This window comes from Salvelinus fontinalis, chromosome 3 (assembly GCF_029448725.1).
Source record: "Salvelinus fontinalis isolate EN_2023a chromosome 3, ASM2944872v1, whole genome shotgun sequence".
In the NCBI taxonomy this organism is placed as follows: Eukaryota; Metazoa; Chordata; class Actinopteri; order Salmoniformes; family Salmonidae; genus Salvelinus; species Salvelinus fontinalis.
Genome location: NC_074667.1, coordinates 37,818,920 through 37,833,817, shown reverse-complemented (window position 1 = coordinate 37,833,817; position 14,898 = coordinate 37,818,920). Strand labels below are relative to the sequence as shown.

The 14,898-nt window shown below is 47.5% G+C and overlaps 1 protein-coding gene across 4 annotated transcripts in view; it reads left to right on the top strand.

Moving 5' to 3' along the window:
* The window catches only part of LOC129847042 (disco-interacting protein 2 homolog B-A-like), a 107,298-nt gene that overhangs the window by 78,031 nt on the left and 14,369 nt on the right, over positions 1-14,898 (top strand). For all 4 annotated transcript variants that reach the window (XM_055914840.1, XM_055914831.1, XM_055914825.1 and 1 more), the window contains exons 14-24: positions 6,909-6,973; positions 7,081-7,174; positions 7,274-7,393; positions 8,986-9,100; positions 11,528-11,667; positions 12,381-12,517; positions 12,708-12,788; positions 12,881-13,008; positions 13,857-13,971; positions 14,103-14,304; positions 14,468-14,580. In XM_055914840.1, coding sequence (XP_055770815.1) covers positions 6,909-6,973; positions 7,081-7,174; positions 7,274-7,393; positions 8,986-9,100; positions 11,528-11,667; positions 12,381-12,517; positions 12,708-12,788; positions 12,881-13,008; positions 13,857-13,971; positions 14,103-14,304; positions 14,468-14,580 — 1,310 coding nt within the window. The remainder of the gene's footprint in view (positions 1-6,908; positions 6,974-7,080; positions 7,175-7,273; positions 7,394-8,985; positions 9,101-11,527; positions 11,668-12,380; positions 12,518-12,707; positions 12,789-12,880; positions 13,009-13,856; positions 13,972-14,102; positions 14,305-14,467; positions 14,581-14,898) is intronic.

Below are 14,898 nucleotides of genomic sequence, written 5' to 3'. Positions count from 1 at the left end.
GGGCAGTCCTTCCCCGGGAGGAAGAGCAGCTCCGTCTTGCCGAGGTTCAGCTTGAGGTGGTGATCCGTCATCCACACTGATATGTCTGCCAGACATGCAGAGATGCGATTCGCCACCTGGTCATCAGAAGGGGGAAAGGAGAAGATTAATTGTGTGTCGTCTGCATAGCAATGATAGGAGAGACCATGTGAGGTTATGACAGAGCCAAGTGACTTGGTGTATAGCGAGAATAGGAGAGGGCCTAGAACAGAGCCCTGGGGGACACCAGTGGTGAGAGCGCGTGGTGAGGAGACAGATTCTCGCCACGCCACCTGGTAGGAGCGACCTGTCAGGTAGGACGCAATCCAAGCGTGGGCCGCGCCGGAGATGCCCAACTCGGAGAGGGTGGAGAGGAGGATCTGATGGTTCACAGTGTCGAAGGCAGCCGATAGGTCTAGAAGGATGAGAGCAGAGGAGAGAGAGTTAGCTTTAGCAGTGCGGAGCGCCTCCGTGATACAGAGAAGAGCAGTCTCAGTTGAATGACTAGTCTTGAAACCTGACTGATTTGGATCAAGAAGGTCATTCTGAGAGAGATAGCAGGAGAGCTGGCCAAGGACGGCACGTTCAAGAGTTTTGGAGAGAAAAGAAAGAAGGGATACCGGTCTGTAGTTGTTGACATCGGAGGGATCGAGTGTAGGTTTTTTCAGAAGGGGTGCAACTCTCGCTCTCTTGAAGACGGAAGGGACGTAGCCAGCGGTCAGGGATGAGTTGATGAGCGAGGTGAGGTAAGGGAGAAGGTCTCCGGAAATGGTCTGGAGAAGAGAGGAGGGGATAGGGTCAAGCGGGCAGGTTGTTGGGCGGCCGGCCGTCACAAGACGCGAGATTTCATCTGGAGAGAGAGGGGAGAAAGAGGTCAGAGCACAGGGTAGGGCAGTGTGAGCAGAACCAGCGATGTCGTTTGACTTAGCAAACGAGGATCGGATGTCGTCGACCTTCCTTTCAAAATGGTTGACGAAGTCATCTGCAGAGAGGGAGGAGGGGGGGGAGGGGGAGGAGGATTCAGGAGGGAGGAGAAGGTGGCAAAGAGCTTCCTAGGGTTAGAGGCAGATGCTTGGAATTTAGAGTGGTAGAAAGTGGCTTTAGCAGCAGAGACAGAAGAGGAAAATGTAGAGAGGAGGGAGTGAAAGGATGCCAGGTCCGCAGGGAGGCGAGTTTTCCTCCATTTCCGTTCGGCTGCCCGGAGCCCTGTTCTGTGAGCTCGCAATGAGTCGTCGAGCCACGGAGCGGGAGGGGAGGACCGAGCCGGCCTGGAGGATAGGGGACATAGAGAGTCAAAGGATGCAGAAAGGGAGGAGAGGAGGGTTGAGGAGGCAGAATCAGGAGATAGGTTGGAGAAGGTTTGAGCAGAGGGGAGAGATGATAGGATGGAAGAGGAGAGAGTAGCGGGGGAGAGAGAGCGAAGGTTGGGACGGCGCGATACCATCCGAGTAGGGGCAGTGTGGGAAGTGTTGGATGAGAGCGAGAGGGAAAAGGATACAAGGTAGTGGTCGGAGACTTGGAGGGGAGTTGCAATGTGGTTAGTGGAAGAACAGCATCTAGTAAAGATGAGGTCAAGCGTATTGCCTGCCTTGTGAGTAGGGGGGGGAAGGTGAGAGGGTGAGGTCAAAAGAGGAGAGGAGTGGAAAGAAGGAGGCAGAGAGGAATGAGTCAAAGGTAGACGTGGGGAGGTTAAAGTCGCCCAGAACTGTGAGAGGTGAGCCGTCCTCAGGAAAGGAGCTTATCAAGGCATCAAGCTCATTGATGAACTCTCCGAGGGAACCTGGAGGGCGATAAATGATAAGGATGTTAAGCTTGAAAGGGCTGGTAACTGTGACAGCATGGAATTCAAAGGAGGCGATAGACAGATGGGTAAGGGGAGAAAGAGAGAATGACCACTGGGGAGAGATGAGGATCCCGGTGCCACCACCCCGCTGACCAGCTGCTCTCGGGGTGTGCGAGAACACGTGGGCGGACGAAGAGAGAGCAGTAGGAGTAGCAGTGTTATCTGTGGTGATCCATGTTTCCGTCAGTGCCAAGAAGTCGAGGGACTGGAGGGAGGCATAGGCTGAGATGAACTCTGCCTTGTTGGCCGCAGATCGGCAGTTCCAGAGGCTACCGGAGACCTGGAACTCCACGTGGGTCGTGCGCGCTGGGACCACCAGATTAGGGTGGCTGCGGCCACGCGGTGTGAAGCGTTTGTATGGTCTGTGCAGAGAGGAGAGAACAGGGATAGACAGACACATAGTTGACAGGCTACAGGAGAGGCTACGCTAATGCAGAGGAGATTGGAATGACAAGTGGACTACACGTCTCGAATGTTCAGAAAGTTAAGCTTACGTAGCAAGAATCTTATTGACTAAAATGATTAAAATGATACAGTACTGCTGAAGTAGGCTAGTTGGCAGTGGCTGCGTTGTTGACACTACACTAATCAAGTCGTTCCGTTGAGTGTAATAGTTTCTACAGTGCTGCTACAGTGCTGCTATTCGGTGGCTAGCTGGCTAGCTAGCAGTGTTGATTACGTTACGTTAAAAGAACGACAATAGCTGGCTAGCTAACCTAGAAAATCTAGAAAATCGCTCTAGACTACACAATTATCTTTGATACAAAGACGGCTATGTAGCTAGCTATGTAGCTAGCTACGATCAAACAAATCAAACCGTTGTACTGTAATGAAATGAAATGAAAATGTGATACTACCTGTGGAGCGAAGCGGAATGCGACCGGGTTGTTGAGTGCGGAAGTTCTATTCGGTAGACGTTGGCTAGCTGTTGGCTAGCTAGCAGTGTTTCCTACGTTAAGGACGACAAATAGCTGGCTAGCTAACCTCGGTAAATTAAGATAATCACTCTAAAACTACACACTCTGAACTACCCAATTATCTTGGATACGAAGACAGCAAAGACAACTATGTAGCTAGCTAACACTACACTAATCAAGTCGTTCCGTTGAGTGTAATAGTTTCTACAGTGCTGCTATTCGGTAGACGGTAGACGTTTGTATGAAGCGAGGGCCAGCCAACGAGAGCGTACAGGCCGTAGTGGTGGGTAGTATATGGGGCTTTGGTGACAAAATGGATGACACTGTGATAGACTGCATCCAATTTGTTGAGTAGAGTGTGGGAGGCTATTTTGTAAATGACATCACTGAAGTCGAGGATCGGTAGGATGGTCAGTTTTACGAGGGTATGTTTGGCAGCATGAGTGAAGTAATTTGTTGCGAAATAGGAAGCCGATTCTAGATTTAATTTTGGATTGGAGATGCTTAATGTGAGTCTGGAAGGAGAGTTTACAGTCTAACCAGACACCTAGGTATTTGTAATTGTCCACATATTCTAAGTCAGAACCGTCCAGAGTAGTGATGCTGGACGGGCGGGCAGGTGCGGGCAGTGATCGGTTGAAGAGCATGCATTTAGTTTTACTTGCATTTAAGAGCAGTTGGAGGCCACGGAAGGAGAGTTGTATGGCATTGAAACTCGTCTGGAGGTTAGTTAACACAGTGTCCAAAGAAGGGCCAGGGGTATACAGAATGGTGTCATCTGCGTTGAGGTGGATCAAAGAATCACCAGCAGCAAGAGCGACATCCTTGATGTACACAGAGAAGAGAGTCGACCCGAGATTGAACCCTGTGGCACCCCCATAGAGACTGCCAGAGGTCCAGACAACAGGCCCTCCGATTTGACACGCTGAACTCTATCAGAGAAGTAGTTGGTGAACCAGGCAAGGCAATCATTTGAGAAACCAAGGCGGTTGAGTCTGCCGATAAGAATACGGTGATTGACAGAGTCGAAAGCCTTGGCCAGGTCGATGAAGACGGCTGCACAGTAATGTCTCTTATCGATGGCGGTTATGATATTGTTTTGACCTTGAGCGTGGCTGAGGTGCACCCATTACCAGCTCTGAAACCAGAATGCATAGTGGAGAAGGTACGGTGGGATTCGAATGGTCGGTAATCTGTTTGTTAACTTGGCTTTCGAAGACCTTAGAAAGGCAGGGTAGGATAGATATAGGTCTGTAGCAGTTCGGGTCTAGAGTGTCTCCCCGTTTGAAGAGGGGGATGACCGTGGCAGCTTTCCAAGCTTTGGGAATCTCAGACGATATGAAAGAGAGGTTGAGCAGGCTAGTAATAGGGGTTGCAACAATTTGCAACAAATCCAGATTGTCTAGCCCGGCTGATTTGTAGGGCTCCAGATTTTGCAGTTCTTTCAGAACATCAGCTATCTGGATTTGGGTGAAGGAGAAATGGGGGAGGCTTGGGCGAGTTTCTGTGGGGGGTGGAGGGATGTTGATCGGGGTAGGGGTAGCCAGGTGGAAAGCTTGGCCAGCTGTAGAAAAATGCTTATTGTAATTCTCAATTATAGTGGATTTATCGGTGGTGACAGTGTTTCCTAGCCTCAGTGCAGTGGGCAGCTGGGAGGAGGTGCTCTTATTCTCCATGGACTTTACAGTGTCCCAGAACTTTTTTGATTTTGTGCTACAGGATGCAAATTTCTGCTTGAAAAAGCTAGCCTTAGCTTTCCTAACTGCATGTGTATATTGGTTCCTAACTTCCCTGAAAAGTTGCATATCACGGGGGCTATTCGATGCTAATGCAGAACACCACAGGATGTGAGATCAATATCCTTCCAGGATAACCGGGCCAGGTTGATTAGAAAGGCCTGCTCGCTGAAGGGTTTTAGGGAGCGTTTGACAGTGATGAGGTGTGGTCGTTTGACCGTAGACCCATTACGGATGCATGCAATGAGGCAGTGATCGCTGAGATCTTGGTTGAAAACAGCAGAGGTGTATTTGGAGGGCAAGTTGGTTAGGATGATATCTATGAGGGTGCCCGTGTTTACGGATTTGGGGTTGTACCTGGTGGGTTCATTGATCATTTGTGTGAGATTGAGGGCAATCAAGCTTAGATTGTAGGATGGCCGGGGTGTTAAGCATGTCCCAGTTCAGGTCACCTAGCAGCACGAGCTCTGAAGATAGATGGGGGGCAATCAATTCACATATGGTGTCCAGTGCACAGCTGGGGGAAGATGGTGGTCTATAGCAAGCGGCAACGGTGAGAGACTTGTTTCTGGAAAGGTGGATTTTTAAAAGTAGAAGCTTGAATTGTTTGGGTACAGACCTGGATAGTAAGACAGAACTCTGCAGGCTATCTCTGCAGTAGATTGCAACACCACCCCCTTTGGCAGTTCTATCTTGTCGGAAAATGTTATAGTTAGGGATGGACATTTCTGGGTTTTTGGTGTCTTCTCTAGCCAGGATTCAGACACGGCCAGGACATCCGGGTTGGCAGAGTGTGCTAAAGCAGTGAATAAAACAAACTTCGGGAGGATGCTTCTAATGTTAACATGCATGAAACCAAGGCTTTTACGGTTACAGAAGTCAACAAATGAGAGCACCTGGGGAGTAGGAGTTTAGCTAGGCACTGCAGGGCCTGGATTAACCTCTACATCACCAGAGGAACAGAGGAGGAGTAGGATAAAGGTACGGCTAAAGGCTATCAGGACTGGTCGTCTAGTACGTTCGGAACAGAGCGTAAAAGGAGCAGGTTTCTGGGTGTGATGGAATAGATTCAAGGCATAAAGTACAGACAAAGGTATTGTAGGATGTGAGTATATTGGAGGTAAACCTAGGCATTGAGTGATGAGAGAGATATTGTCTCTAGAGATGTTTAAACCAGGTGATGTCACTGCATATGTAGGCGGTGGAACTTAATGGTTGTTTAAGGCATATTGAGCAGGGCTAGAGGCTCTACAGTGAAATAAGACAGTACTCACTAACCAGGACAGTAATGGACAAGGCATATTGATATTAGGGAGATATTATTGATATTGATATTAGGCTGGAGACACGGCGATTCAGACAGCTAGCAGGCCGGGGCTAGCAAGCTAGCAGAAGGGCCTTAGAGGGACGTCTCGATGGAGGAAAGTCTGTTTTAGCCTTCGCGTGCGGTGACGTCGATAGACCAGTCGTGATGGATTAGTAGGGTTCCGAGTAGCAGAGGGGTCCAAGTCCAATTGGCAAAATTGGTATAGTGGCCCAAGAAATTGGCAAATGGATCTATTCAGCTAACAGTCCAATATGCTCTAGACAGCTAGCGGGCCGCGGCTAGAAGCTAACGGACCATGGCTAGCAGACTAGCAGATGGGCATTCAGGGGATGTCGCGATGTAGGGGCCAGTTGAGTTCCCCCTCAAGGAGATTACGTCGTAGTCCAGTTGTGAAGGATCGACAGGCTTCCGTGCCCCGTACCGGCAGTAAAAGGGGTCCGGGTGTTGTAGCCCAGGAGTGGCTGATGGGCCTCTTCAGCTAGCCGGGAGTATGGGCCTAGCATGGGCTAGCTCCAGGCTAATTGGTGCTTGCTTCGGGACAAACGTTAGCCAGGAGTAGTCACTCGGATAGCAGCTTGCTAGCTGCAATGATCCAGGTGAAAAGGTCCAGAGCTTACGGTAGGAATCTGGGGATATGGGGAGAAAATAGGTCCGGTATGCTCTGGTTTGTGTCGCGTTCTACAAACTGGCGAGAGCTTACCGAGCTAAAGGTTAGCTGATGACCGCTAGCAGTGGTTAGCTGACTACTAGCTAGTAGCTAGTGAGCTGGCTAGCTGCTGTTGGGGGATTCCGGTTCCGAGGTAAATAAAAATACTTTCGAAAAAACAGATCCACACCACATTGGGTGAGGCGGGTTGCAGGAGAGTATTTTGAAGTTGAGGTTTAGAAAAATATAAAAAAGATATGCGAAGAAGAAGATATCAAAAGATATATACATGGGAAACGACAAGACGTAGGACAAAGACGTCTGACTGCTACGCCATCTTGGGTTTTGACGATGATACACAGGGAACAAGTGTTTGAAGGATGCTTCTCATAGGGACTTATCTATTTGTTTCTGTTCTTAGGTGAGACATTAGTGAATGTTCTGGACTTTAAAAAGGACATGGGCCTGTGGCATGGAGTTCTCACGGTGAGAGTGTGTGGGTGTTTGTGGATGGGGGGATAATAGTTACAGGTAAACTGATTTCATATCATATGTATTTCCGTTCAATAAGTTGTATTTTGTTGTTCTTTCAGAGTGTAATGAACAGGATCCACACTATCAGTGTGCCCTACGCTGTGATGAAGGCTTGCCCTCTCTCCTGGGTTCAGAGGGTCCACATACATAAAGGTAGTTACACCACCCACACATCCACACCCTCTCTCTCCATGTGACCATGAGAACACTGTGATGTTCATGTACTCATTTGTCCCTCCTCTCCCCCCATAGCGCGCGTTGCCTTGGTGAAGTGTCGTGACCTGCACTGGGCCATGATGGCACACAGGGAACAGAGGGACACCAGTCTGGCATCACTGCGCATGCTCATCGTCGCTGACGGAGCCAACCCCTGTGAGTGTGAAATGTAGTGAAATGTAGAGCAAAAACCAAGCCATGAGGTCGAAGGAATTGTCCTTAGAGCTCCGAGACAGGATTGTGTCGAGGCACAGATCTGGAGTAGGGTACCAAAACATGTCTGCAGCATTGAATGTTCCCAAGAGCACAGTGGCCTCCATCTTTCTTAAATAGAAAAAGTTTGAAACCACCAAGACTCTTCCTAGAGCTGGCTGCCCAGCAAAACTGAGCAATCGCGGGACAAGGGTCTTGGTCAGGGAGGTGACCAAGAACCCTGTGGTCAGTCTGACAGAGCTCCAGAGTTCCTCTGTGGAGATAGGACAACCTTCCAGAAGGACAACCATCTCTGCAGCACTCCACCAATCAGGCTTTTATGGTAGAGTGACCAGACGGAAGCCACTTCTCAGTAAAAGGCACATGACAGCCCGATTGGAGTTTGCCAAAAGGCACCTAAAGACTCTCAGACCATGAGAAACAAGATTCTCTGGTCTGATGAAACCAAGATTGAACTCTTTGGCCTGAATGCCAAGCGTCACGTCTGGAGGAAACCTGGCACCATCCCTACTGTGAAGCATGGTGCTGGCAGCATCATGCTGTGGGGATGTTTTTCAGCGGCAGGGACTGGGAGACTAGTCAGGATCTAGACAAAGATGAATTGAGCAAAGTACAGAGAGATCCGTGATGATAACCTGCTCCAGAGTTCTCAGAACCTCAGACTGGGGCGAAGGTTCACCTTCCAACAGGACAACGACCCTAAGCACACAGCCAAGACAACACAGGAGTGGCTTCGGAACAAGTCTCTGAATGTCCTTGAGTGGCCCAGCCAGAGCCCGGACTTGAACCCAATCGAACATCTCTGTAGAGACCTGAAAATAGCTGTGCGGCAACGCTCCCCTTCCAACCTGACAACTTGAGAGGATCTGCAGAGAAGAATGCGAGAAACTCCCCAAATACAGGTGTGCCAAGCTTGTAGCGTCATACCCAAGAAGGATCGAGACTGTAATCGCTGCCAAAGGTGCTTCAACAAAGTACTGGTCTGAATACTTATGTAAATGTGATATTTCAGATTTAATTTTTTATAAATTAGCAACAATTCCTAAAAACCTGTTTGTGTTTTGTCATTATGGGGTATTGTGTGTAGATCGATGAGGATTTATATTTATTTATTACATTTTAGAATAAGGCTAACGTAACAAAATGTGGAAAAAGTCAACGGGTCTGAATACCTTCCGAAGGCACTGTATAGATGTCCGTAGTGGACCAAATCTGAACCAATTATAGACGTCTATGTTTGGGTCAAATATAGGCCAGTCTGGACGTCTGTGGATGTTGAAATCAAGGCTGGTCCAGACCGGATAAAATCTGAACCAAACATGCAACTGGACAGGACCAAAAAATATTGCTGTCAGTAAATGCTTAGTGGGATTGCACCTTCCAGGCAGTCAGTGGGGCTGACATACAGCAAATAGGATAATTGCAAGTGGTAAACAAAGCCCTGTATGGTTAGAATGGATACCCTCCAAAAATGGTCAGTGTTGTGAGATGTCATTGTTGTTGAGTCTCTCTCTCTCTGTCTTTCTCTCCCTAAGGGTCGGTGTCGTCCTGCGATGCCTTCCTCAATATGTTCCAGATCCACGGGCTGAAGCCAGAGGTCATCTGTCCCTGTGCCACCTCCCCTGAGGCCATGACGGTAGCCATCCGCAGGTAGGATGGGCTGAATCAGTCTGCTTAGCGAAAGTAACAGTTTGTGTTTTGTTTTGCTACTTGGCCAAATTGTATTTATTTATTTGTATTTATTTAACCTTTATTTAACTAGGGAAGGCAGTTAAGAACATATTCTTATTTATAATGACGGCCTACCAAAAGGCAAAAGGCCTGCTGCGGGAACGTGGGCCTGGGATAAAATAAATAATACAATATAAATATAGGACAAAACACACATCACAACAAGAGAGACACAACACTACATAAAGAGAGACCCAAGACAACAACATAACAAGGCAGCAAAACATGACAACACAGCATGGTAGCAACACAACATGACAACAACATGGTAGCAACACAACATGGTAGCAGCAAATAAACATGGTACAAACATTATTGGGCAAAGTCAACAGCACAAAGGTCAAGAAGGTAGAGACAACAATACATCATACAAAGCATCCACAACTGTCAGTAAGAGTGTCCATGGTTGAGTCTTTGAATGAAGGGATTGAGATAAAACTGTCCAGTTTGAGTGTTTGCTGCAGCTCGTTCTAGTCGCTAGCTGCAGAGAACTGAAAAGAGGAGCGACCCAGGGATGTGTGCGCTTTGGGGACCTTTAACAGAATGTGACTGGCATAACGGGTGTTGTATGTGGAGAATGAGGGCTGCAGTAGATATCTCAGATAGGGGGGAGTGAGGCCTAAGAGGGTTTTATAAATAAGCATCAACCAGTGGGTCTTGCGACAGGTTTACAGAGATGACCAGTTTACAGAGAAGTATAGAGTGCAGTGATGTGTTCTATAAGGAGCATTGGTGGCAAATCTGATGGCCGAATGGTAAAGAACATCTAGCCGCTCGAGAGCACCCTTACCTGCCGATCTATAAATGATGTCTCCGTAATCTAGCATGGGTAGGATGGTAATCTGAATCAGGGTTAGTTTGGTAGCTGGGGTGAAAGAGGAGCGATTACGATAGAGGAAACCAAGTCTAGATTTAACTTTAGCCTAAAGCTTTGATATGTGCTGAGAGAAGGACAGTGCACCGTCTAGCCATACTCCCAAGTCCTTGTATGAGGTGACTACCTCAAGCTCTAAACCCTCAGAGGTAGTAATAACACATGTGGGAAGAGGAGCATTCTTCTTACCAAACCACATTACCTTTATTTTGGAGGTGTTCAGAACAAGGTTAAGGGTAGAGAAAGCTTGTTGGACACTAAGAAATCTTTGAGTATAAGACTGTATCATCTGCATATAAATGGATGAGAGAGCTTCCTACTGCCTGAGCTATGTTGTTGATGTAAATTGAGAAGAGCATGGGGCCTAGGATTGAGCCTTGGGGTACTCCCTTGGTGACAGGCAGTGACTGAGACAGCAGATTTTCTGACTTCATACACTACACTCTTTGAGAGAGGTAGTTAGCAAACCAAGCCAAAGAGACCCCAATACTCCTTAGCCGGCGCAAAAGAATGGAATGGTCTAGCGTATCAAAAGCTTTGGCCAAGTCAATAAAAATAACAGCACAATATTGCTTAGAATCAAGGGCAATGGTGACATCATTGAGGACCTTTAAGATTGCAGTGACACATCCATAACCTGAGTGGAAACCAAATTGTATACCCGAGAGAATACTATAGACATCAAGAAAGCCAGTCAGTTGATTATTGACAAGTTTTTTCCAACACTTTTGATAAACAGGGCAACATAGAAATAGGCCTATAACAGTTAGGATCAGCTTGATCTCCCCCTTTAAATAAAGGACGAACTGTGGCTGCCTTCCAAGCAATGGGAACCTCCCCAGAAAGGAGAGACAGGTTAAATAGGTTGGAGATAGGCTTTGCGATGATAGGGTCAGCAACCTTACAGAAGAAAGGGTTTAAACCATCTGACTCAGATGTTTTTTTGGGGTCAAGTTAAGGAGCTCCTTTAGCACCTCGGACTCAGTGACTGCCTGCAGGGAGAAACTTTGTAGCGGGGCAGGGGAAAAAGAGGGGGAAAAGCATCGGGGATAGTCGCATTAGAAGGGGTGGGAGATAAGGAAATGTTGGACGGGCAAGGAGGCATGGCTGAGTCAAATAGGAATCCTGACTTAATGAAGTGGTGATTAAAGAGCTCAGCCATATGCTTCTTGTCAGTAACAACCACATCATCAACATTAAGGGACATGGGCAGCTGTGAGGAGGAGGGTTTATTCTCCAGGACTTTAACCGTTTTCCAGAACTTGGCGTTAGACCCACAGAGAGAGAACTGCTCCTTAAAGTAACTGACAAAGTTTGTAGTACCCTGAGTTACCTCTGGATGAAATGAAATGAAAGTTACATAATGCACCTTCAATAATTACATTTTTCTACAGATACAAGGACTGTCTTTCGGCAGTGTGTGTATATTTTGTGTAAAATTCCTGTCCTCTCCTGTACCTTTCTGTGTGCAGGCCGGGGGTGCCGGGGACGCCCCTCCCAGCCAGGGCCATCCTCTCCATGGGGGGTCTGAGTCACGGGGTCATCAGGGTCAACACGGAGGACAAAAACTCTGCCCTCACCGTGCAGGATGTGGGTCATGTGATGCCTGGAGGTGAGGAGGGGGGATGCACAGTATAGAAAAGAGAGAGAAATGGAGGATCTCACTTGAGAATGATATCAGGAGTGAAATCCATGTGTATGTCTGTAATTGGCGTACAAGTCTCAGGCAGGGCTATAGTAACTACTCACGAGAGTATGATTCCAAATCACCTCCACTGCAGGTCCATTTTTAAATATGAATGTGTTTGTTCCCGGGGCCACCCACACATAAAATGTATGCATGGATGACTGTAAGTCACTTTGGGCAAAAGTGTCTTCTAAATGGCATATATTACTATTATTATTATACTGTATTTGTTTATTTATGTGTAAGTTGGTTTCTGTAATTGTATGTGCATTATTATTCCTGTACATGTATTTATCTGTGCAGCTGACTCTGTGTCTATATCTCTGATGTGTATAGTGAAGCCTGACTCTGTCTCTGTGTCTATATCTCTGATGTGTATAGTGAAGCCTGACTCTGTCTCTGTGTCTATGTCTCTGATGTGTATAGTGAAGCCTGACTCTGTCTCTGTGTCTATATCTCTGATGTGTATAGTGAAGCCTGACTCTGTCTCTGTGTCTCTATCTCTGATGTGTATAGTGAAGCCTGACTCTGTCTCTGTGTCTCTATCTCTGATGTGTATAGTGAAGCCTGACTCTGTCTCTGTGTCTCTATCTCTGATGTGTATAGTGAAGCCTGACTCTGATTCTCTGTGTCTATAGCTCTGATGTGTATAGTGAAGCCTGAAGGGCCTCCTCAGCTCTGTAAGACAGATGAGATAGGGGAGATCGTGGTGAACTCTCGTGCAGGAGGAAACATGTACTATGGCCTACCAGGAGTCACCAAGAACACCTTTGAGGTACGGACCCACAGCCATTCGATTCCCCCTTATGTGTTACGTACTGTATGGGGGAACATGGTCAGACACCTGCTCTGTCTGTCTGTCTGTCTGTCTGTCTGTCTGTCTGTCTGTCTGTCTGTCTGTCTGTCTGTGTCTATCTATCTATCTATCTATCTATCTATCTATCTATCTATCTATCTATCTATAGGTGATTCCTGTCAATGCTCTTGGTGCTCCTATTGGAGAGATCCCTTTTGTGAGATCTGGACTCCTAGGCTTCGTAGGACCCGTAAGTAAGACTGTCTTGTGTTTGTGTGACTGTGTGCGTGTGTCCATATTCGCGGCAGTGTGTATTGAATGCTGTGTCTAACCCTTCTACAGGGCAGTCTGATATTTGTGGTGGGGAAGAACGAAGGTCTGCTGATGGTGAGTGGGAGGAGACACAACGCTGATGACTTGGTGGCCACAGCACTGGCCGTGGAGCCTGTCAAGACTGTGTATCGTGGGAGGTGAGTACTGTGTGTGTGCATGCATTCGTGTGTGTGTGTGCGCATGTGTCAGCATGTATTTGAAGGGACAGTGGATGAGTTCTGTGCTGTATGTGCTCGCTGTGAGTCAGGTATATTGGGGATTGAGCATAGAGATGTATAGAGATCATTACTTGGAAATAACCAGTTTTTTGCATGGACATTGCCATTGAGGGCTTCCACCAGTTTAAAGTAGTCAACTGGGTGAGGATTCCTGTGGGTTGGGAGCGATCAGCCAATGATCAAAATGTGTCATCTTCAAATTGGTTTGCCTAGTTTGTAAATGGCTTTAAGCTGTATGACATCTAGTGGCCACAATAAATGAATGGCACACAATATGTGGTTCAAGACTCCAGCACTGCAGGTGGCAGTAAGTCACCAATATTAGCTTTCCACTTTTTTTTTATCTAAAGAAAATGGACTACTTTAAACTGAAGATAGCATGAGCAGCGACATTGAGGCTGTCACAGACTCCATAATTTCACAGATGCAATGTTGCAGTCTCTATGGCATTAAGCTTTGTTTGTTGTGTATCACCACTGTCATCTGCTGGGTATTAGTGAGCACTGCAGGCCTATAGTGCACTCGCAATATGAGTGTATGTATACAGCATGTTTCTGTGTAGGATGTGGGGGTGTATTGGCTCTGAAAAGAGAATCTCAAGCTGTGAAAATGCTTGTTATCAGAGCAGTTTTGTGTGTGTAGGAATTGCAGTGTTCTCTGCTTTATGTGTGGATGTACATATACAGTTTATGGAGGGAGAGGTCAATGTCTATGTGTGTGACTATGGATCCTTGCAGACATTCTAATTGTGTGCGTGTGTGTGTCAGGATTGCGGTGTTCTCTGTGACAGTGTTCTATGATGAGAGGATAGTGGTTGTGGCAGAGCAGAGGCCAGATGCCAGTGAGGAGGACAGCTTCCAGTGGATGAGCCGAGTACTGCAGGTAGCTAACCCCCCTACAAACACCTCTTTCTTGGTACATTCCAAAATTAACACCACAGTTTTCAATGTACTCTAAACACTTAATTAGAGAAGTTGTCTAACTGAGGGGTGGTGTGTGTGTCCACTGTCCAGGCCATTGACAGTATTCACCAGGTGGGTTTGTACTGCCTAGCCCTGGTGCCTGCCAACACATTACCCAAGACCCACCTGGGAGGGATCCACATCTTCGAGACCAAGCAACACTTCCTGGACGGCAACCTGCACCCCTGTAACATCCTCATGTGCCCCCATACCTGTGTCACCAACCTCCCCAAACCACGGCAGAAACAGCCAGGTACAGTAGGCTCAGTTCAGGGGATCATACAGCAAAACTTGGCAACTGGTTGGCTTACAGTGGCAATGACTTTTGAGCTAGGGACTTTATTGTGAAAATGCATCTCTCTTTGTATCTATCTCTCTCTCTCTTTGTCTCTCTCTCTCTCTCTTTATCTCTTCAGTGGGTGTGGGTCCAGCCTCCATCATGGTGGGGAACCTGGTAGCAGGGAAGAGGATAGCCCAGGCAGCAGGCAGGGATCTGGGCATGATCGAGGACCAGGACCTGATCAGGAAGGTAGGACCACCTCTCTCATCATCATCATCATCAGTTAGAAAGGACCCACATGCACGGTGGCCCATAGCATGGTAGGGACTATAGCGGTAGCTGGTACTACTAACCTGGTGGTAGCCAACACTACAAACAATGGCATGCCTACTGCCGGATAGTCACGTTCGGTGCGCTGTTGGTCTGCCACCATATTGGTAGCAGACAGCGGTCCAATATGGGCTTGCCTGCAGTGGTGTGCTGCCTCTTTGCCACCATTGGTCCAGTAAGTGTTTGCTTGTTGGGTAGTTAGACCGGACAAGATAGCTGGTAAACCATGTGAGCAAC